The sequence below is a fragment of the Camelus dromedarius genome, chromosome 2 (assembly GCF_036321535.1).
Source record: "Camelus dromedarius isolate mCamDro1 chromosome 2, mCamDro1.pat, whole genome shotgun sequence".
NCBI lineage: Eukaryota > Metazoa > Chordata > Mammalia > Artiodactyla > Camelidae > Camelus > Camelus dromedarius.
This window is the reverse complement of record NC_087437.1, coordinates 7,722,806-7,748,305: the sequence shown is the minus strand read 5'-3', so window position 1 is coordinate 7,748,305 and position 25,500 is coordinate 7,722,806. Positions and strand designations below refer to the sequence as shown.

Genomic DNA, 25,500 nt, shown 5'->3' with positions numbered 1-25,500 from the left:
CGCTCTGCCATGACATGCCCAAGGACGGCAGCCTGCTGAAAACTGTCTCTCTGTTTCAGTCCCATGGGGCCCAGAAAGACAAGTTCCCCTGGCCACCAGAGCCAGGAAGTCAAGGAGCATCCCCTGTGTGAACTGTGTGCACTCAGTGGCATTAGTGGGGCGGTGGACAACCACGGAGGAGGGGCATGCCCACCAGCACTAGCAAAATTGAAGGAGCACAAAAATGGCACCTACCAGCCCCTCAGTTCCTGGAGAGATCCCCCAACAGCTTCTGCTCCGGCAGCAGACACTTTATAAGACTAGCTAAGGAATCCCCTCCACGTACGGTCTAGGCACTTTTCAGACTGATGCCTGTGTCGTTGGTCCTGGGGTGAGTAAGTCTGCACACAGCCCTTTAAGAGTGGAATTTCTGTTTCCTACAGCCCTTTGTGTCTCCTGGATGTAAGCCCCGTTGGCTTTCAAAGTCAGGTGATTAAGGAGCTTGTCTCTCAGATGCTGTTCTTAAGGGTGGGGTTGCCTGATGTTGGGCACAACCCCCTCACTCCTCAGGGAGAAGTATCATATGTGAGATTCTTCCAGCTGTGGGCTGCCGTAAGAGCAGTGGGGCTTTTGGTGAGACCATCTTTCTGCCTCTCCTACTGTCTCCATGTGGTCTTTTCTCTTTTGCCGTGAAGGAGCTGTTCAGCTGGTTTTCAGGTGTTTTTCAGAGGAAACTGTTCCGTAGGCAGCTGCAGATTTGCTGTGTCTGTGGGAGAAGGTGAGTCCAGGCTTTTCCTACACTGCCATCTTGAACCGCCTCTCCTACGATTTTCGGTTTAAATTCTTTCAAACTAGAATGTTGTTATTTTCCATTTAACAGCGATTTAATATCCGTTTATGTTTATACCTTTCCCGATAAAGAATGGTTTAAGTTTAAAAAAAAATTAAAGATAAATTTCCTTGAAATCTGTAGCCTTAGCGACCTACCTAACTAGACAACATTGCCATCTAGTGGCCTAAACATACTACGGCCATCACCTTTGGGGTGGGGACTGGGGTCCTAGCATAGTTCTGTCCAGTAAATGCAATGTTAACAGGGATGCCAAAGTCACACCAAGAGTATAGAAACCCTTCCAGAGCAAACACTGCGCACATTCAGTTAGAGAACCCAGAGCTACCCCAGCTCCACAGAGATAAAAGTACCACCAAAAAAGTACCCTTGCAACAAGGTTTTGATCTGCCCTTACTTATTTCCTTTTCTTTGAACTTCTAGGGTCCATTTTTTTTTTTCATTCCCTTTTTCACCGACTGCTTGAAAACTTTTTCCAAACATTCTCCCAACTTTACGATAAGGATGTTGCCCTACATCTCTGTGACCAGGTGAAGATGCAGGAATCAGGTTGCTGATGGTGGTCAAGAACTCTACAGGTGGTCAGTCTAAGCCTTAGTGGAGATCTAGAATCTGTCTTAGAATGAACAAGCAAGAGTGAGGCTTTGGTCTAAACAAGGTGAACCTTTAAGGGATAGGAAAAGGCTTACAGAGTGGAGCAGAGGCAGCTTCAGCAGAGTTTCCCAATATTCTAGAGATAAATATTCTTAGCAAACATCCCTCAGGGCCTCTCCTTTCATTACAATCAGATACTCAGCGCTTCTCCTAATTGACTAGAAGGTTTATGTAACCCTTTGCTTCTGTAACTAGGCCACCTATGGCAAACACCGTCAACATGCCGGAAAGGCACAGACGGGCATGGAGAACCGTGCCCAGGGCAGGACTGTTATCAGAACACCACTGATGGGTTCTTGCCAAGCTCATCTCTGACCTGGTACAGGTTAAGATCATAATAGATGTTGAGAGTACAGACAAAACAGCGGTTAAGTCTCTTTTAGCCCACTTTTGATAAAATAAGGATAGAAACAAAAAACATCAGTTTAGATCTGTCTGAACAAAGGAACAGTGAGAGAGCTGGAAGAGGCAATTTTCAGAAATCCAAATATGTGCTTCTTCAAAATTTGCATCAGACGCTGAGTCATGCCCATGCAAATGGATCTTAGTTCAAATTCGTGTTAGAAAAATCGGGAACACACTTACTTCCCCTATGCAAATCTCCTAGGAAAGCAGCCGTCGGTTCTTACCTATAATAAAAAGAATCTCCACTGCAATGTCACTGACTGTTGTGCTCCGAGTTGTAGACAGGTCATCGTTGCCAATAAAGCAAACGTTGTAAGGAACGGTCACGGCAACATAAAACGTCGCCAACAGAATAAGCCAGTCCCAGCCGGCTTTAAAAGTGCTAAAATGCAGAAGTATGAATTTGGACTTTTTTGCATCAGAAACTTTATATTCCGGAAATGCTGGTTTATCTACAAAAACATTCTGTGGATAAAGACAAAAAAAGGAGAGAAGGGAGAAACACAACATTAGACACAAGGAGCTCACAGCCTTACACACACAATTCTGAGGGGAGGATCATTTATACATGCAGTGTCAATCCATCTCACAAGTGACTTTTAAGAGGTCGGTGATGCAAAAAAGTAGCGATGTACAAGTTAAAACTGGGCAGAAATCTTTGCCATAAGTAACAGGGACATGCAGAGTGTAGTCATCAAGGTTAGTAAGTGAGTTAACGCAGGGTTTGCTCATTAAGAATAAGATTGACCTAAAATGTCAACTAGAAACATCTGAAGTTGCAGGTATAATCCTACATACATTATAAAGACACAGATACAGTTACATCCCTACTGTCATGGGGCCAATCCATACATGTAGCATTTTGAGATGACAGTCATTATCTAAAAAATATATTCAACCTGAAATTCTTCTAATAACAGCAAAGGTACCTTTTTTTTTTCCCTAAAAAGGACAGAGATATATGATCAACACTGCATTATAAATAGCTGTTTCCATTTCTTTCAAAATATAACCAGGCTGTGGTGACTACCTGCATTTTGTGTTATGGTTGTTGGCGAAGTTTCAAGATGGAAACCAAATTTCATAATCTTGGTAGACATGGATTTATTTTGACAGTGGCTAGCCCTTGTTAAGATGGTAACGTGAGAAATGGCTACTTAAAAGTTATTATTCAAGTCATGGGAGGAGAAAGGCAATGTTCACTGTGCAGCTGATTAAATGCGGGAGAAGAGCTGGAGTTTTTATAAATGCAAAAGCACTTGACTTGGAAGGCAGTCCAAACTGAGGAACAATTCTCTTTATTGCTCTGAAACAAAGGGAGGCCCAACAATAGCGTGTGCAGAAATTTGACAGCCTATGACCAGGTATTTGCAGACTTGGCTTTGACCTCAATTAATGAGAAGGACAAGGCAGGTCATGGCAAGTTATATGTGAAAGTTAAGCAGAATGAGCAGAACAGTTAAAAGCTCTGGAATACCTGCTGCCTTCAGGTCGTGGTGTTCTCTCATGTCGGGTGTTGAGGGAAGGGCAAATTAATGTGCTATGTTCAGGGAGTCCTAAAGCACGTGGGGCATCAAGAAAGGCTCAGGGCTGTCAGGAACACTGGCTCTTTTACGGTGACCGTCAGGGGCCAAATAGTTCTGCGACTTTAGTATTAATGCCCCTCCTGTCTCGCATCTCTCCTGGGTAGGCATCCCCAACACGTTTCTACCCCCTGTTCATAGCCTCACTCAGCCCACAGGGCACCTCACAGAGCCAGGAGTTCGTGCTTGACCCCTTCCAGGTGGCTCTTTGATGCCCATCTGCCCCCGTATCTCTGCTCCATTCAGTTCCCTGACTTGACCCGCCCGCTCGCCTCATTCCCTGGATTCTAGGAACAAGTTCTAAAGGTGGACGGTGGCATAAAACTGAGGAGGAAGAAGGAAGTACTGCTGTTAGGATTCCCATCGAAGCTGAAGCTGGTGTACAGGAGAAGGGAGACTTAGGGTCTAGAAGTTTTCATCTCAAGGCTGATGAGGACTTTTGTCGACATCAGGACATGATGGATTCTACTAAGATTTTTCTTTCAAATATTTACATCAACAACATGTTACCAAGAGCCATGGAAAAATACCTCCATCTTTACCCAAGTAAGTCTTTTCCTATCATGCTACCAAGATGAAATTTTTACTTTATTTGAGGGAGAAGCCAACTCTAGAAGTGAAGGTTTGGAAAACTTAAGAAACATTTTTTTTTTTTTGCTAATGCTGATTATATGAAGAATTAGTGATGCTGATGCAAAAGACGAGCCATGTAATAGTTACATCCACCCATAAGAAAATAAATCACACTATTTCATTTTTACAGGCTACCTGAAACATAGTATTTAAGTTATTTAAAAAGGTACTAAGAATCCAGTACATTTCAGATTAGACTTAAAATTTTAAATGGGTTTTAATTCAAATTCTGCCTACATCTTGACACAATTACCTGAGTAGGGGGAAGAAAAAAGGAATAGATGTCCTTTTCCTCCCATCACTGTATTTGTAAAGTTTTACTAAGAACCTTTTCAATAGAAGAAAATTTCTTACAATTGGAAAGTGCGCTTTTAGCAGGGAGGGTGAAAAAGACACATTATTCACAACCCTAAAACATACAGACTTTGTCTAAAGAATAATACAGCCAACTACTCTCGATTTTAGTTATATACTGTGTTTTAGTTTTGTAGCATATTCTTTAGAACCAATGGTTTAACACTTGTTTAACCTCAGTTGTCTCTAAACTACTGAAACAGTTCTTGAGGCCAAAGCCTAATTAAGGTTAACTGTTTCCTAAACTATTTTGCAACATTTCTTGGAAACTAACTTTGGAATGAGCAAAAGGATGGGAAAACGTTTCTACAGTCATGATGCCGGGTAATTGCAGGGTAGTGTGTACCTCTGGTGACTGCCAGCACGGGCACCCTGCTGGTCATACTTGGGCATCTAAAGCTCTGTCCTTTCAAACTCCCAAGGCTCCCGTGTGATCTTTCGGGATGAAGACACTTGCATCATCCCAATGTCATTTAATAGACAGAGTAGCAAATCAAGGAATGCAAAAATGAAAAATCTTGTCCAAGCTGCACCAGGCAAAGTTGGAGCCAGGACTAAAAGGTGTTAGATCCTGATTCTCAAAGCTTGCTAATGGCCTGATGAGCTCATCTGTTCAGAGCTGAATCACGTATTCCTGCTCCACAGAACTCCATCTGAGAAGTAAAAGGGAAGGCAGAAACACAGTGCCTCTGAGTCAGAGGGTAACACGGCTTGGTCCCCTATCTGCTGGTTCTACTTTTGAGATCTCAAGTAAGTTGTTCTTTCCCATCATTAAAATGGAACTAATAAAAATCATGTCTAGTCCTGGACCGCTGTAATGATACCACAGCAGCAAAAGGAATCTGTAAATATTGAAGAGCTACAAAAAATACTTTTTTTGGCCTATGAACGTTCATATCACTAGAATTCCCCCAGAGGTTGATTGTTTAGCCAATAAACCATCCAGATCATTGTTTCCCCTTCCTCCTTTTCTCTTTCTGCTGCCTTTTAGCCATTCGGTTCTGTTCTCCTTGAAAGGAGACTGTGAACAGGGCCAGCCCTGATTCCACATTTTGTTGTCAGAAATAAGTTACCTGTATTGTCAGAGTCACTGTGTCTATTATGTGCCTTTAATTACTATGTATTACTTTAATGCTCCATCCTGATGTTTGTACTTCTTAAATACATGCAATTTAGCAAATTAGTCAAGCAGTGGGAGTTATGATTTTTTAAATCAGGTTTTTAAGTACTGTTCTGTACTTTGGTGAATCCAAGGGGGGAAAAAAAAACCCCAGCATTTTCTGAGAATGCATTTTGAAGCTCACTACTACTTGTTACATTTAAAAGATTCTCAGCTAAAGGTTGGAGGACAGTGTCACCTTTTAGCATCACAGAATCTGTGGCTAATATTCATTTAGGGGCTTTGTTGCCTGCCTTGCGTAAAATCAAGCCCAGATGTGGTTACCTTTGTTTCTTCCTAGAACTTGTTTAGTGGTACTGAGGCTGACCTGGTACCTGAAAGCAGATACAACTAGGCACAGGGGAAGGTTTCTTAAATCAAGTGGTGTGGACAGTGTTAAGTCTAGCCCTGGCCTCTCAGGAAATCAGTGTGACACTAAGACACCTGGTTCCCCTAGAAAATCTTTATACTAAGTCAAGACAAACTGAACAGTGTGTAACCTTCACAGCGGTGCGTGGCAGGTCCACATCAGTGTGGGTGACAGTCCAGGAGCACGAATGGATGGAAGCAGCTTGTCTGGCTCCCAGGGAGGAATCCCATGGGAGCAGAAGCAGGTTTGTTAGCCCTTTCACGTCAGGTCTCACTCCGTATCTGGGCTCATGCATCTTTCCTTGTTCGCCACAACCAGCTAAGTGGCCACTTTCTGTGTTTGATGCACGACTCTGTTTTAGCAAAGCGTCTGTATATCAGACTAGGCAGTCTGGAGCTCTTGATGTAAAAAGGAAGATGCCAAAGAATCTCCTGTGCCCCTAACTCCCAGAACCACTGGGTCTGAGATCAGCTCCCAAATAGCTCTGGGTGGTTAATGTGACTTCTTCTAATGTCATTGGCAAGTTAGACCCCAAGTTTCTATGTTGGCCACCCATTAGTCACACTTACCTCCTAAGATGTGTGTCTGGAGATGTCACAGTGTGAATTAATGACACTACCACCATTTGAAAAATCATCTTTGAATATTTACAACTAAACAGACATAGTTCTGGATTTCTCAGTCAAGTCTCTTAGTTCTAAGAACCAGTGATGAAATTAACTGTGAAATCCTGGAGGACGTGTGTCAGGTAAAGCTCTGCAGTTACCTTTTACAGGTACAGTCATTTGCTGTGGTTTTGGACAGATAAGCACCAGGTTTCAGAAAGTTGCCCTACTATAATTTACTAAGAGCACAACTTTTAGAAAAACTACACAAAAATGGCATGTAATTTCAAATTCAATGTTCCAGTATGTGAAATTTCAATTGTGTTTTGCCTAAAATGTAAATGTTTACCTGGAGTAACAATGATTTGTTCATGATCCCCCTGGATGACAGCCTTAAGTGAAATCAGATAAAGTGCAGAATAGATGGAACTGAAATTAAATTTGAGACATTTTAACCAACAAACTACAAACGTGCAGTATGACTTGCTCATCATCTTGTTTGTGAAATGCAACCAGTCCCACTTGTTGCGTCCCTAGTACCACACTGTCCTGGCTGCAGTAATATCCAATGCATGATTGAGCACTTTTATTACAGAAATGCCTCGTGACTGCCAACCTTTTCCAGTTTGTTCTTTATAGGAAAGCACAAGCCTAAGTGTAAAAAAAAACTAGAAAAGCCAATAAATGAGTAATTGGAGCTTTTCTTTAGAGAATCAAACTTTGCCACCAGGGGAAACTCTAGCATGCATAGTGCACACACACACCACCTACATTATTTATTTTCAATTTGTTCTTTTCTCTTCTTTGCAGGTGGCCAGAGATGTGATAAAGGACCGCTCTGCTCCGTCTCCGAGCTGAATCAAAGTGGGTCCCTGCTCTTGATCTTCCTTTGGCTTTATCTGGGGGAAAATAAAACTCATTAAGCACCGATGAATGTATCATTTGACCCCAAAACGTCATTTTGGCAGTTCCTTTTCAAGAGTACATGTTTTTCAACACCTAAAATTATCTGCTGGCTTCTAATGACATTTAATTAAATTTTAGTTCTTTACTATATATATATATATATTTGTATCACCAAATTAAAGTCATTTAAAAAAATTAAAGTAAAACATACAAGAGCATAGAGGAACTCTCAGAGAGAAAGTATCCAATAAAAAAATCTTACTCCTTTCTGCTGCTCCACATTTATATCCCTAATTCTACTTTCAACATTTTTCCCAGAAAATATCTAATGCACATGCTATATCCATATTTGTTTCTTTGTATAAATAGTTTATAATAAGTGATTTACATACTAATTTTTCCACATCAAAATAATATAAATCATTCCTAATATGAATATTATAACTCTCTCCTATTGTTTTTTATCCCTAAGAGTATACTATTTAAGGATATAACTAGCCTTATTTATTTTACTCTTTCCCTATCATGAACATTTAGGTTTATCCAGGATTTTTAAAACATCTGTATAGATAATCTAGCAATGAAAATTCTTAAATGCTTAGAGCCATGCATTGGTGTGCAAGATATTCAGTAAGTAAATCACTAGCAGTGTATTTAAAATTTTAAATTTTGGTATACACATTCCAAATTTCATTCCAGCAACTTATACTCCCAGCAATAGTGAGTGGATGGTGTCTGCTTCAACACACACATTAAATTATGAAATATAAAACAAGTGTTGCCTAACATTTGGATAGTTGAAAAATGCTATAATATGTTTGAAGTTCATTTTTGAAATTATGAATGTGAATAAGCATTCACTTAAATATTGTCCATTTGCATTTATTTTTATGAAGTCTATTCATATAATTTTTTTGCCAATTTTGAACTTAAATTGGTACTTTCCTATTTATTTCTAAGAGCTCTTTGTATATTAGTCACCATTTTCTCGTCAGAGGGGCTGCCAATAATGTTCCCATTCTGTTACTTGACCTTGGATTTCATTTATGCAGTATAAAAACTACATTTTTATGTTGTCAGACTTATCAATCTATCAATCTGTAGTGTCTAGACTTTATGCAGAGTGAAACTGCATCATCAAACTGTCCACACTCAAAAATTATTTTTAAAATCTAAGTTTGCTTTTTCCTGACATGTTTATGTCTTTACTTTTTAAACATCTAAACCTTTAATCCAATTGTACTCTACTTTAGTAAGACTAGGTAGGAATGCAGCTATTTTATTTTCTTTCCAAAAAGCTAATGCCCAAGAGAAATAGATAAATTGATTACATGACATTAAAAAACATTTAGTCTCTATTTGGTCAGTTGGTGAACATACAATTTCATCCTAAATAAATTGCATGTATGTTACAATAATTGCAAAATATAAAAATTACAAAAATAAATTGTGTATATATATTACAATAATTACAAAGTACAAAAATTATAAACTATTATTTATCTAAGCTTCATCATCAAAGCTCTATAGTATTATGAAGGCTGTCTGATTCCTCGTCATAAAAATGATTTGGTTTGGTTTTTACACTGGGGAAGTATTATTGATGTAACTACTATTGATTGCCACTGTGTGCCAGGCCCTGTACTTGATCCTCAGTATTACTAAGTTTCAATTAACCTTCATGAATATTCAGTGAAATAAACATTATTATATTCTATGTACAGAGGAGAAAACTGGAAGGTCCAACGTCATGTCCTGTGATCACAGGGCCAGTCAGCAGCAGAGCCAGTCTCCAAAGCCAGACTGGTCTAAACTTCTCCTTCCACCCGCAGCACCAAGTCCCTTAATGATGTAAACCAACACTCAGGAACTGCTGCCCGGTGTTAAGTGTCACATACACTAATGGGTATCATAGTCGCTGCCCATCTGAGCCTCATCTGTAGGTGCTTGAAGGACTCAGACCACCCCTCAGTCTCAGTTCGCCCTGGGATGCTTTTAAGGACCAAAAAATAGAATGTTTTATTCACTGCAAAAGTCTAATCTGATGTTCCATTTTTTTTTAAAGAAAAAAAATAGACTTTGTTAGAGCAGTTTTAGGTTTGCAGCAAACCTGAGCACCAAGTACAGAGATATCCCATTGACGTTACATGTTCTTTAATTGCTCGCCATTTGCTTCAAACTTTGAAAGAATGTTTAAAATATGATATATTACTATAGACTTGAATCACTAAAAACAGATTAACAACAAAAACAATGTAGAAGATCAAAGGGGGCACTTTTTGGGGAAGCTTTTTGGAAACTCGACTGAATAAGGCACATTTCATTGTATTGCTGAAAGTTAAGATCATGTCTGCATGCGCTCAAGTTTTTGGTCTGCAGAGAACTCTTGCAAATTACATCTAAAAATGTAATTATCGATCCATCAGGGCGTAATTTTAAATATATTTAAATTGTAAAACTGCCAGAGTTTTAAGATAAGGTCTCCAGAACGTGGTACAAAAGGCCAGCAGGCTGTTTATGTAACAACAGTCAGTATCAAAATGCGAGGTGGAATTACAGTGCTAAGTACAAAATGGACCAGATTAGAGATGTGTGACAGGCAATAAGCCAAATCCCTTCTCAGTGGACAAATCTAATTATTGGTGAGATTTTCCAAATCAAACAACAACAGTTTCACAGTTCTAAAAAAAAAAAAAAAGCCCCTCAAAGGGAAATGTCAAAGAAATACATGTGTCTTGGTCTTGGCTCTACAAGGAAGGAAAAATAAAGTTTCCCTTAAAAAGTTTTAGTCACAATTTAACATTCCTGCAAGATTGGGCTTGAAAGTCATCCCACTTAGGTGATCTAAAATCTCCCAAGCAAAGGAATGAATTTAAAAGGATCTTGAACCCCATAATAGACAGAGCACAGGCTTAGCATGCACGAGGTCCTGGGTTCAAACCCCAGCACCTCCATTAAAATAAATAAATAAACCTAATTATTGCACCGCCCCTCCGGAAAAAAACAACAAAAAAGTTTTTAAAAAGAATAAAACAACCTAAAATTTAAATGAGGGAAACTCAACAATTCCAAAAAAATAAAAAGTTAAAAAATTAAATGGTCCTGGGTTGGTGGTTCCCGAATGAAAAAGGAATCATAAATAGACTAGGGAGAAATTCATTAAAAAATGTGTGTGTGTGTATATACACACACACACACACATATATATGCAAAATATTCATGACAGCAAGATGCATAATTTTCATATACAAATACATGAAATATACACTTTTATTTGCATGTATGACTAGAAACAAGCTAAATGTCCATAGACAAAAACAAATGTGTAAGAGGCACAGTCATGACATAGGATGCTAAAATTCTATTAAATTAGACTTACATGAAAATAAAAGGAAAATGAATGAAATAGTGCCTACCTGTTAGTATAGAAATATTTCAAAATAATGTTGAGTATGGAAGTAACAGAAGAGAGCTGACAACGTGACAATATCCTTCTATATTTACACATATGCAAACCTGAGTTATATATATTGCCTAAGGAAATGTACATGCTGTAAAACTACCCATCATCTCATGACTACAACAAACGGCAAAGAGCATGGAAAATGCAGTCTCTAGCTGGGTCACGATGTCCCTTGCTCAGTGGAATTAGTAAAATTCTATTTTGTAAACTGGATTGAGGCTGCACAGTAATTTCAATCATATTTTCATATTATGTGTATTTTTGAATGTAAAAAATATTTCACAACCAAAAAAGGACAAGACTAAAGTGGTACTGGACTACTGAACAGTGGGACTTGACCAACTTCTTTGGAGTAGGGGTGTCGTAGGGGGTGGGGTGTCAATTGCTTAAGATGAAGGACTCAGGGTTAGAATCTGAAGGAAGAATAGTTGTAAATAAGATGAGGGGTAGCAGAGGGAAGAACATTTCCGATGTAACAGAAAGGAACAAATCTGACTCCATATTAGATCTGTTCCTTTGGCTTTAACCCTGTGCCCTGTTTTCTAGGCTTAGTCTTGCTAGCTCTGCACTTTCTGTAAAACAATGTTGCCTACAGCCTGAAATATATAGGACAGCCTATTCTCAAGGCTCTGACTTTTAAGGATATTAACACTTTTGCACTCATATAAAGATAACAAGTCGCAGAATAGAAAATAACATTTGTTTTGTTAGAGAATTTACAGGGGCACCATGACTTGACCTACGTAGACAGCTGCAAGAACAAAGGATTCCAAGAACAAAGAATTCCTAAACCAAGAAGTTTGCAACAATCACACACCCCTTCCCGTCTTTAGTATAAAAGAAGCCTGAATTCTGATTTGGATAAGATGGTTCTCCAGGACATTAGTCTGCCATCTTCTCGGTCTGCCAGCTTTCTGAATAAAGTCCCTGTTCCTTGCCCCAACACCTCATCTCCCGATTTACTGTCCTGTTGTGCAGCGAGCAAAACAAGTTTGGACTCGATAACACCAAGAGCAAATAAAAGGTGTGAGGGCCTTGGTCAGAAAAGAGCTCAGAATCTTGGAAGAACTGAAGGGAGTTCTGGAGGGTCGGGATACAGAGAAGGGGATGAAGAGGGGTAATGAGGCAAAGTAGAGGGTGGGCAGAAGCACATGGAGCTTTCCCACACCCTCTGTGAGCTACACTGAGCTACAAACAAAGCTGAGGAGTGGGGGCTCTGGCTGGGCAGCTACGTGCCCCATTCAATCATGGTTGTGCATGAAAGAGTCTCTCAGACACAAAATGAACCTGCATGGTCACCTCCATCACTCTGCCCACGTATAAGAGAAAATCAAACAACAGTAAACGAGAAGGATATACAAGTGAAAGAAATAAATGAAGTAGAAAATAGAGTTTAAAAAATATCCAACCAATATGTAACTATAAACCACTGATGAAGGAAATTAAAGAAGACTTTAAAAAATGGGAAGATATCCCATGCTCTTGAATTGGAAGAATCAATATTGTTAAAATGGTCACACTGCCCAAGGCAACCTACAGATTTAATGCAATTTCTATCAAATTCCCCAGGACATATTTCACAGAACTAGAACAAAAAATAATAAAATTTATATGGAACCATCAAAGACCTAGAATTGCCAAAGCATTACTGAAGAGAAAGAAAGAGGCTGGAGGAATAACTCTCTCAGACTTCAGACAATACTACAGAGCTACAGTCATCAAGACAGCATGGTATTGGTACAAAAACAGACATATAGACCAATGGAACAGAATAGAGAGCCCAGAAATGAGCCCAAAAACTTTTGGTCAACTAATCTTTGACAAAGGAAGCAAGAATATACAATGGAATAAAGACAGTCTCTTCAGCAAATGGTGTTGGGAAAACTGGACAGCAGCATGTAAAGCAATGAAGCTAGAATACTCCCTTACACCATACACAAAAATAAACTCAAAATGGATCAAAGACTTAAACATAAGACAGGATACAATAAACCTCCTAGAAGAAAATACAGGCAAAACATTATCTGACACACATCTCAAAAATGTTCGCCTAGAACAGTGTACTCAAGCAATAGAAATAAAAGCAAGAATAAACAAATGGGACCCAATGAAACGTACAAGCTTCTGCACAGCAAAGGAAACCATAAGTAAAACAAAAAGACAACCCACAGAATGGGAGAAAATTTTTGCAAATGAAACCAACAAAGGCTTGATCTCCAGAATATATAAGCAGCTCATACGACTTAATAAGAAAAAAAACAAGCAACCATTAATCCAAAAATGGGCAGAAGACCTAAACAAGCAATTCTCCAAGGAAAACATACAAATAAATGATCAATAGGCACATGAAAAAATGCTCTATATCGCTAATTATCAAAGAAATGCAAATCAAAACTACAATGACGTATCACCTCACACCAGTCAGAATGGCCATCATTCAAAAATCCACAAATGACAAATGCTGGAGAGGCTGTGGAGAAAAGGGAACCCCCCTACACTGCTGGTGGGAATGCAGTTTGGTGCAGCCACTGTGGAAAACAGTATGGAGATTCCTCAAAAGACTAGGAATATACTTACCACATGACCCAGGAATCCCGCTCCTGGGCATATATCCAGAAGGAACCCTACTTCAGGATGACACCTGCACCCCAATGTTAATAGCAGCACTATTTGCAATAGCCAAGACATGGAAACAGCCAAAATGTCCATCAACAGATGACTGGATAAAGAAGATGTGGTATATTTATAGAATGGAATACTATTCAGCCATAAAAACTGACAACATAGCACCATTTGCAGCAACATGGATGTTCCTGGAGAATGTTATTCTAAGTAAAGTAAGCAAGAAAGAGAAAGAAAAATACCATATGAAATCGGTCATATGTGGAATCCAAACAAATAAACAAAGCATAAATACAAAACAGAAATAGACTCATAGACATAGAATACAAACTTGTGGTTGCCCACAGGGCATGGGGTGGGAAGGGATAGACTGGGATTTCAAAATTGTAGAATAGATAAACAAGATTATACTGCATAGCACAGGGAAATATATACAAGATCTTATGGCAGCCCACAGAGAAAAAAATGTGACAATGAATATATATATGTTCATGTATAACTGAAAAATTATGCTCTACACTGGAATTTGACACAATATTGTAAAATGACTATAAATCAATAAAAATGTTAAAAAAAGAAAATATTTGATCAATAAAACTAAAGGAAGATAAAAGAATCAAATTTCCAGCAAATGTATTCAAGGGGAAAAAAAAGAGACAACACCAACAATGTTAAGAATTAAAAAAGGATAATACATTTAGAAGATCCTTAAAATTATGAGATTATGTTGTGCGAAATTATATCAGCATAATTTTCCAGATTAAATGAATACTTTGGGGTGGGTAGTTAATTACCAAGATAGGCCGTCAAAGTGGTAAAAACTTCAGTAGCCCAATCACGGTAGAAGAAGCAGAGAAAAAGACCACCACATCCACACTGCCTATCACTTGCACTAAAGCCTATTTGAGATGGTTCTAAATGTCAACGTTGTCAAGTCTTAAAGGAACAAATGATTCTTCTAAAGCTTTGCAGAACAAAAAAGCCTGAAAATTTATGAATTCAATCTGTGAGTCTGGAAAACTCTGATACCAAAACTACATGAGTATAATACAACAAGATAGCTACATACTACTTCAAACATACATGCAAAAATCCTGAACAATACATTAGTAAACTGAATATAGAAGTGCGTTAAAAGAAAATGTCCCCTGCTTGTGTGGGATTTATGCCAAGGATGGTTCCATTTTAGGAAATCATAATTCAGCAGATTTAAAGAGAAGAAAGCCCATGTTACTATCTCGTAAGTACTGATTTTCTAACATAACTCGTAAGGGACAGACTGGGAGTTCGAAATTTGTAGATACTGACAGGCATATGTAGAATAGATAAACAAGACTATACTGTATAGCACAGGGAACTCTATACACGACCTTGTGGTAGCTCACGGTGAAAAAGAATGTGACAATGAATGTATGTTCATGTATAACTGAAAAATTGTGATCTACATTGGAAATTGACACATTATAAACTGACTATACTCAATAAAAAATGTAAAAAAAATTCTTGCTTTAAAAAAAAATTTTGTAATCAGCAAGCAATAGAAGGAAGAAATCTTTAACTTGATAGAGAATATCTATCAGTGACCAAGGGAAAACTCATGTTTAATGAGGTGACATTGGAAGCTTGACAGTTTTTACAATTTAAAAAAATGACAAGATTTCCTCCCCAAAATGGAAAATAAAGCCGATGTAAGCTCATCATGGAAAATTTTGAAAATATAGAAAAATAACAAAATAAGGAATATCTGACTGTTTTCAATATCAACATTTCATGCATTTCCTTCCACATTTTTACTCCATTTATATTATTAACTCGGGGGAGGGTATAGCTCAGTGGCAGAGTGCATGCCTAGCATGCACAAGGTCCTGGGTTCAAGCCCCAGTACCTCCACTACATAAATAGATGAATAAACCTAATTACCCTCCCCCACAAAAAGTTAATTCAAAAAAATAATAAATAAATATTTAATATATTATTAACTCAATTGCAATTAATAAGTTATTCCTTGAATATTAAAAAAATACATGTATCTTTTACAAAGCTTAGAAATGTAAACAGTATAAAGCAGACAATGAATCTCTTTCATAATACCATCTCCCAGAAACAATTTAACATTTTGGTGAATTTATTTTTGGATTTTTGTTCTAGGCTTTCTCTTTTTTTTTTTCCCTCACATCATTGACTTCATATCAGGTAACTCATCTTAAATATAATTAACACAGAAATAATCACAGATTCTAGATAAGAAGAGAGCTGGAGGGAAAAATACCTGTCAAAATACATAGGACTGGACTCAGCTTTACTTGATTAAGAAAAGTATCTGTAACTCAGGTCATTCCATATGGATTTTATATACATCTATAATTATTTAAAAAACATGTAAAATTATTTTTTAAAGGTTGCAATGCAAATGGTCATTTGGCCACAAATTAAGCCTTGCTTTGGTGATGGGAAATGAAAGTGCTGAAAGATTCTGCTGGTGGGATGGTGGAGCCAGATGCCCCCTCAGTATGAAAAGGGTGAAGTCTGTAGTTGCTGGGACCTTGCCTGCCAGAGCCTCACCTCTCAGCCCTCAGTCCTCTATGGCACTGCCTTTGGCTAAAGGAAGTGATCTTGACTAAGATCATGCCTCTTTCCCAGAGCAGCCTGCTTTGGGTGGGTGATAGAAGGACCCCTGCCCAACTCTGAAGACCCCCCCACCAAACTTCCCTTTTAGCTGGTGGTATATTTGGAGTCAGCAAGATATATTGTTGCAAATGCACTGCTGCCCAACTTCTTCCTCAGCTCAGTCCTTTCTTTTCCTTGATCCTAAGAGGGCTCTCAAAGCTTCCTGCAATCTCCTTGTCAGAGCTGCTTCCCAGAGATCCTGACCTGCATGAACAATGTTGCACCTTAACCATTGTTCACAGGGTCTGAATAAACACAGCTACTCGATGTTTAAGAGATGATTACTGTCTGAACTGTAGGGTAAAGGATGCGCCCCAGGAAAAAATATTTACTATTTTTTATGATAAACAGAAATGACTAGAAGAGAAAGGAGAATGTAGTGCGTTATTACAGTGCCTGGTTTGCTCCAGGAACTAGAGTCCCTCTGGATTCATATATAACTGGTCCAAAACGGTTTAGGAAAGACACAAATGTGTAACTTCCACATTCTTAAATTTATAATTTTGAATCGTATCTATCTGTCTGGAATACATCTTCAAGTAGTTTTTTATTTTTTTCAAGAGATATCTATGGGTTATGCTTTTTATGGTTTTCCATAGACTGAAGTATGCAATTGTCTATCGTGACTTTGTTACTAAGAGTGTCACACAAGGCTGCCAATCTCTGGATCTGTCTGAGCAGTGGCATGCCAGGACAGGGTGGTGGGAGCAGTCCAAACCAGATGTAGGCAATGAGGAGAAGTGTTGTCTGCAGAAAATGTAAAAACAATAACTAATCCAATTCCATTCCATTGGCTTTTTATTACTGCCATATGCCAGTAATTTACATAATTTCAGTGACAAAACATTCCTCTTCAACCCCAAATCTTTGGTTGATCTTAATCCAAAACAATTGCTGTGGTTATTGCTCAATTTTAATCATCTCTGTACGTTTCAAAATTAGCACATTTATAGTACCATTACCGACCAGGAGAAAATATTCCCAAATCTTTTATCTGACAAGGGACTCATGCCTAGAATACGTAAGAACTCCTAAAACTCAACATTAAGGAAACTGAACAATCCAGTTAGAAAATGAATAAAACACAGGAAGAGATATTTCACTTGAGAGGATACCAGAATGGCAAATATTCACATGGGAACGTGTACAACATCACTAGTCATTAGGGAAATGCAAACTGAGAAATCACTACACACCAATTAAATAAGAGCTAAAAGGAAAAATAGTGACAATACCAAATGCTGCAAGGACAGAGAGAAACTAGGTGTTTCACACATTGCTGGTGAAAATGTAAAGGGGTACAGTCCCTCTGGAAAAGAGTTTGGCAATTTCTTGACAAACAACAACTAGATACATACTTAACCATCCAAACCAGCAACTGTATTCCTGGGCAGTTATCCCAGAGAAATGAAAACTTATGTCCACACAAAAACCTGTGCACAATTGTTCTTAGCAGCTTTATCTGTAATAGCCAAGAACAGGAAACAACACAAATGCCCTTCAATCAGGGAATGGTTCAATTAATTGTGGTATATCCATGCCATGGAATACCACTCAGGAATAAAAAGGAACAAACTATCAAAGGAACAAACTATCAACATAGATGCATAACTTGGATAGATCTATAGGACATCATATTCAGTAAAAGAAAAAAAAAGCTAATCTCAAAAGGTTACATGTTATATGATTCCATTTACATAATATTTTCTAAATGTTGGATATGAACAACAGACTAGCATTGGTCACGGGTTAGCAATGGTAGAGGGTGGGGGGTATCACTATATAGGGAGAGCAGGAGGAAGACATTTGTTGTGATGAAATAATTATGTATCCCAATTATGGTGGCGGTCACACAAACCCACCCATGTGACAAAATGGCACAGAACTCTACACACAATGTGCCATTGCCAATTTCCTAGTTTTGATATGCTGTAATCATGTAAGATGTAACCACTAGGAACAATGTGGACATTTCTCCCTCCTATCTTTAAAAATTCCCATGAATCTATAACTACTTCAAAACAGAAAGTCAAAGAAATTGTCAGGTTTTGCCTAGATTTTTTTAAACTGATTTTGAGTGCAGCATATTGAGGTCTTTTAAATGCTTTAAACACGTGAGAAATTGAGCACTGAAAGCTGGTTTTTCATGCTCAGTGATGCTGGCCTATTCCCAAGAGTTTGTGTCAATCTGGGAAAAGAATCTTCCCTCCAAACATGCTACTTCTGTTACACATTTGTTACACTGAGCCCATCTTGTCAGAATACAACACTTCACTATCGTGTGCCAGAAACTTCATTACAAAATACACAAATTTACACATCTATAAGGCAAAGGTGTGTATTTTTTAATCTGTTGCTCATACATTTCATGAGATACACGTGGTTTATGGTTACATTACTCATATTCAAAACGGAGCCTGCCACATAGCAAGTACTTAATTTTTCTAAATGAGCACATGAACAGGGTAAGTGAACACTTCCCTATCATGTATTTCGTATGGAATTAGGTACTTACATTTCTATTGATTACTGGGATCAGGCTTGATGCTGTATTTATCAAATAATCAGTCACCATCATTGTCTTCATATTTTGTCTTTTTTAGCTCGTTTTTCAGAGAAACCCTCAAGGACCACTGTGCGTTAAGACTTGCATCTATATTGTACAGAGTCACATATATTTTATACCACTTATGATGTAAATATTTTTAGTTTATTTATTTGTTATGAAGTAAACATTTAATTGAGTATAGCATATATACTAAAACAATCCCAGACAAATCAAAAGCGTGCAGCTTGATTTCTGGTTGGTCTTGATCTTGAATATCTAAATCAGATAAAGATTATATATATTTATATGTTATATATATATATATATATATATATATATATATATATATATATATATATATATATATATATATATATATACACACACACACATATATATGGATATCCTACTGGTCTCCTTCTCTGTAGAACTGTCCTAGTACACCCATCACCTCACTTCAATAAGCATGAATCCATGTATAATCGTGTTTAGTTTCTTCCACTTTACTCCTTCAGATTTTTCTGAGGCAAATTCAAGCCATCATATTTTAACAGAAGAGAACAAATCTGACTCCATATTAGATCTAATCCTTTGGCTCTAACCCTGTGCTGTTTCCTGGGCTTTCTCCTGCTGGTTCTGCACCTTTCATAAAAGAATGTTGCCTAGAGCCTGAAATACACCGGACAGCCCATTCTCAAGGCTCTGACCTTTAAGGATATGAACACTTTAACATTCATATAAAGATAACAAGTTGCAGAACAGAAAATAATGTTTGTTTGTTGAAGTTTACAGGGACACCATGATCTGACCCACGTGGACAGCTACAAGAACAACGGATTCTAAGAACAAAGAATTCCTACACCAAGAAGTCTGCAATAACCAACCACACCCCTTCCCTTTTTTAGTATAAAAGGAGCCTGAATTCTGACTTGGGGAAGGTGGTACTCCAGAACATTAGTCTGCCATTTTCTCAGTCTGCCGGCCTCCAAATACAGTCACTATTCTTTGCCCCACTCCTCACCTCCTGATTTACTGGCCTGTCTTGTGACAAGCAGAACAAGTTTGGATTTGGTAACAATATCCATCTATCTATCTAAACTAATCTAGTCAGTTTATCTATCTACATATACATACACACACACATACACATATGATGAAAAAATTTTAAAACAGAATCACAATACCACATAACTTTATAACCACAGTATTTTAACATTATCAAATATCCAGTCTCTGAGGAACTATGGTTTTTCTTCAACTGGGATCCTTAGACCCCCAGGGGTTACAAGAGGTGCTGTAGGGATGGAAATATGCTGAGTGCAGAACAGGAAGAAATCACCAGGTAATACACAAAGCCTGGAAGTCCCATTTCTGTATGTCTGTTTTATAAAATGGGTTTCTAACTGAGATTTTATTGAACGAAATGAAATGGAAATCACTAAATAAGTAATCTGTTTCAAACTGGGGGAAAAATATACACTAAGAGAAGTATACTGGATAATCCTTTACACAATTTCTGGCCTAAAAGACACGTTACAGTGTTTAAAAATCGAGCTACTCATAACTTCGTACAGAGATAGGGGTAAGTCAGTTACTAATTGTAGCTAGAGTTAATTCATTTCCTTACTGGAGTAGGTGATATATTCACTTCAGTTGTTCTGTGTAAGGACTTTAAGAAACTGGGGGAAGTTTAGCAAGAATTGGCTGCAGAGACAAAAGGAGAACTGTTTTAGAATTCAAAGGCAGGACTTCAATTTCCTTTGAATAGACCCCTTATTGAGTCAGAAGAAATCAGAATAATGCCAGAGGATTATTACAGGAGCAGGTAGTTTTCCCCTGGGAGTGAGAAGCAGAACTATCTAAGATAAATTTTTAAAAGTCTGAGAGGTACAAGCAGCAAAACAGCAGGAAATAAAGTGAGAGATTAAGATAAACTAATATTAAGAATCTGAAAAGTATTAGTTATAATAGATTCTAGGTGTGAAGATCAAGATTAGTTTAACTTGCCATTAAAAAGCAATTGCATAACTTACTACAACAAATTACAAAATGACTCAAGAATTATTTACTTTGATACTTGTCAGAGCAAATTTACATTTACCTGCTTTTAAATGTCAGAAATTATTATTATAGCTAGATAATGAATGCATGAGGTTTTATTGTAACATGCTTTCTACTTTTTTAATTAAAATTTTTCATAATAAAAATTTTTAAAAACAAACTAAAAGACATAAGAGTATGTGGTTATAATCTAAGTAGGTATCGAAACACTAGCCATTCTGAATCTTAGAAGTGACCACTCCCTATATTTGAAAATTAAAATCTGTAATTTTTAATATCAGAAAAAAATATTCACCAAACTGTTAACAGAGAAGGCAGAGAGGCAAATGGAAGAATAAATACTTCTTTTTTTTTAAATCTATGCTTCTTAATAATACTGGTGGAAACACATTTTCAGAAAATATAGGAATGAAAATACTTTGATGAATGATTCTTTGAATCCTCTGAATTCATGAAAGTATCTTTCAGTTTTAAGTTCAAATAACTGGACCAAGGCTGGAATAGTTATCTTTTAATGAGCACCAACAATTTCACCGAGATAGTTGTATGTACACACATCAGAAGTAACGCACCAATCTGCCAGAGGACCATGTATTTCTGCTTTTCATTCCATTTCTTTCAGTTAAGTTGAGTGTTGCCAGTGAAGTAGAGAACAGACTGGGAGAAAACTTTTGGCTCCAGTTTATTGAGAATCATGATAAAGAATTTAATTCCTAAAAATATAACAAGTACTGTGATAGAAACAGAATTCTCTCATTCACTATTTTTTAAATGATGAGTCACATATTGGTTGGGAGTTTATTTTACGGAGATTATAATCACACAACATAATGCATGATTCAATCATGAGAATGTGCTTTCTTCAATATTACCCTCTCAAAAATTGCAATTGTTCAATTGTCCCCAATCATTCCCATTAGTTTCTATTTCCACCTGCCCCTCACAGGATTTATCAAGACATTGAATCATGCAGTTTTCTGGAATCTTTCATGGGTAATGTGGCCCTTAAAATAAGCTTTTAAAGCCTCCTTGGGTGTTCTGTAGAAGAATTCAAGTCAAAATGTTTGCACTGAAAGATGCCAAAGGTTTTGTTTGTTTGTACTTTTTTGTGGTGGGGAGGTGATTCGATTTATTTATTTATTTTATGAAGAGGTACTGGGGATTGAACCCAGGACCTTGTGCATGCTAAGCATGAGCTATATCCTCCCCTACTAAAGGTTTAGTTCTAGTTCTAGTGTGCAGAATCTGGAGTGAGCAATTGGGAGAAACATGGTGTAAAAGACCCCCAAAACCATTATGGAAAATAAAACTAGATGGAAAAAAGAGTTCAGAAACATAAGATAGATTAAAACACAAAATTGCAAATATTAGACACCAGAAACGGTAGACAGAGTCGTCTTTTAGAAGAGAAAGGATTTCATGTGGATCTAGGAGCAGACAATGACGATGGATATTAGGCAAGAGGAAAATACGACCCAAGGCTTAGGGGTGGCAATAGCATGATAAATTCAGGGAAGGGTAAGGCAATCAGCTTAAGAGAATAGCAATTTTCAAAATGCTCTAAAAATCTGGAAGCATTTTTGGGAACTATCAGAGGGATAAGAACAAATGCATTTGATTATTATAAGCAACGTTTAGAAAGTTTCAGAAATGTTTCTCTTCCAGAAAAAGGTAATAGAAAAACTGGGAGAGAGAGGGAGACATAGGGAGAAATAGAGGAATCAACATTTATTGAGCCTCTGTTACATTTCAGTTAACCATTGTGCATAAACTATAGTAATTTAAGACTCATATTAACCCCATCAGGTCAATTTTATCCTCTCAGCTTAGTATTTGAGAAGACTGAGGTAAGAGAGCTGATGGTCCTTGCTCACTGTCATACAACTAGGAATATATGGCTCTGGCATCCATTTGGAGGTCTACATGTCTCTAAAACCCATGCATTTTCCACTAAACATACTGCATTAAAGAGAATGATGACAATCATGTACCTCTTATAAAATGAGAAACCACTGATTCTACTGAGGCTGAAAGAAAAAAAAATATGAAAAAGGACTCATGAGGAGGAGATGGTGGAAAGCGGGGTGAAATGGAATGGCTTCCCGGAGCGTGGTGCACTGCAGGTACGGCCGCCAAACAATCCTCACATTCTCACCCATGCATGCCTCTCTCAAATCGTAGGGTTTGCTTCCTCTTGCCTTGCATTTGAGCTGGTCCTGGGGCTTTCTTTGACCAACAGACTATGGCAGCAGAGATGATGTGTGCTTCTGTATTTCCCTTCTTTGGATGCAGCCTCTGTGCAAATTAGCAGACTCAACTACTGAATAATAAAGAGTGACAGTAAGAGATAGAGATAGAGGAAGAGAAACAGGAAAAAGAGAGAGAGAGACCGAGACAACCCCCGGTGAGTCCACCCTCCTCACTGAGGGCACCAGATGTGTGAAGTCCTTTGGGATGCTCCAGCCCTGGCCTACTTCCAAGCTAACAGCAGCTACGCAAGTGGCTCCAGACACCACCACTTGGAACAAAAGAACCACACCAGCTACCCCAAAAGTCACAAGAAATAATAAACTGCTGTTGTTTTCAAGTTCTGGAGAAATCTGTTATGTAGCAAAGGCTGATGGATACACCTTGTTTTGGGATCCAGGAAGGGAGAAAACAAATCACCAGGAAAAGAGGAAAGACAGAGCAATAGGGTAGTGTTACCGTAGTCTCATCTTTGCTCAGATTCCTGAGCCCCCACCTGACATTAAAGAGTCCGTCTACTAAAACACGACTGCTCCCTGGAAGGGACACTCAGCTTCTTAGCAAGGATCAGCTGACAACCAACAGAGCACCAGCATACACCACAGGATAGAGGAAAAGGTTCCAGTTAGCCTGACCCAGAAAGAGGAGTGAAAAAGGTACCAGAGAGAATTTATGACCTTGCAGAGTGCTGGCCCTGCCACATCTAGTTAATACCACTGCCTCCACAACCGCCACCAGTCATTAACTGCTTACTGTGACTACAACTGATGTTATACAAATGTTATCCAAACAACATCTGATTTATTTTTTTCTCTAATTCTTGTGGTCACGTTCTAAGGTGGGCACTCGCCCATTTTAATGATAGTGAAACTAAAGCTCAATACGTTTAAACAACTTGCCCAAGTCCTTGCAGTTTACAAGAGGCAGCATGACAGTATTTAGTTCTGCCCAATTCCAAAGCCTTTGTCTTATGCCTTTATCATTCATTTTCTCATAATTTATGTGCACTTTGTTCTTGAGGGCTGTCAAACCCCAAAATTTAAAAATGTGTTGGTAACTGACATTGAAAAATAATTAAGTCCTATAGGAAATTGGTCTGTATCTTAGAATTATAGAATATATTTTAAAAATTACTTAATATGAGAAACAAGTTTATAGGAATGCTAAAGGAGAAATCCAGTAAAGGTGAAAAAATAATTTTAAAAGGTTTGTCTTAATACTCTGTAGCAGTCACAGTTTTATCACAATGATGGTTGGGTGCTGGAAGGATCTGATACTTCTCTCACTGGTATTCCCCAATGTCCTCCATAAAAATCCCTTAGTGCCTTTCTGCTCTGGCAAAGCAAGGTCTTGGCCTTCCTTTGAGTCAGGGAAGGAATAGAACAGGGTATCTATGAGGAACTCAGGCCAGCAAGAAATAGCCAGGAATCAAAGTGCAGGGGTAAAGGAGGCAAAAGGAAGGGCAGAAAACGTATGCCAACTCCCTGTCTACAAGGTCAACAAATAGGTTCCACCTATTCATCTAGTTTTAAAGCATCTATGTATCCTTTGCCAGCCACTGAGCTATGGAGACAGAGATAAATAACTCACATTTCTTGACCTTAAGGAAAAGTAAGCAGTCTGATTTATCCAGACAAAAGGTGTGCTGGGAGGTTCGAAGGTGATCCAGCTAATTCACAGAGGTCCCAAGATAAGGCCCAATTCACTTTCCCTTCTGAGATGTAACTCCATCATTGCTGCTCTGCCTGCAACCTCTGGTTGAAGAACAGAGTCAATAATATGGTCCTGTTTATTACACACAGCGTGACACTGACAACGTGACAGAGAGAGTCTTTGGAAGGTTGCTTTCTGTCTAAGTGATCGGCTTCCTTCGAAAGCCAGGCATAACAATGCACAACTCAAAAATACACAAATTAATTGATTTCAACTCCAATACTCAACTAGCAAAGATGTGGTTTTGTTATTAATATGGTCCCTCTTCTATTTCTTAATGCTATATGTTATAGGGTGGTAGCTTGGCTGCTGTATACCAACGTTTCTTAACCAGAGGAGCTTTTGACAATGTCTGGAGACAGTTTGGGTTGTCAAAACCGGGGTGTGCTACTAGCAACTTGTGGATAGAGACCAGGAATGCTGCTAAAAATTCTGCAATACACAAGACGATCTTCCACCATAAACAATTACCTGAACCAAAATGTCAACAGTGCCAAGGTTGAGAAAACCACCTATATGTCATTTTTTATGTGAACTTTAAAACCTCCTTATATAATCCAATCACAAAATGATGCAACAAATCATACACAAAAGATGATTTATTCCTAAAGAAATTTTTAGGTTTATCTGTCTTTTTCAAAATAAGGAGAGTTGCACAGAAGCCAAATAACTTAAAATCAA

General features: G+C 38.0%; 1 protein-coding gene across 1 annotated transcript in view; it reads right to left on the bottom strand.

The window, feature by feature from the left end:
- The window catches only part of KCNH8 (potassium voltage-gated channel subfamily H member 8), a 351,827-nt gene that overhangs the window by 156,007 nt on the left and 170,320 nt on the right, over window positions 1-25,500 (bottom strand). Inside the window, exons 4-5 of the mRNA XM_010975364.3 lie at window positions 7,364-7,491; window positions 2,113-2,353 (exon numbers count right to left, since the gene is read on the bottom strand). Of these exons, the coding sequence (XP_010973666.2) occupies window positions 2,113-2,353; window positions 7,364-7,491 (369 nt within the window). The remainder of the gene's footprint in view (window positions 1-2,112; window positions 2,354-7,363; window positions 7,492-25,500) is intronic.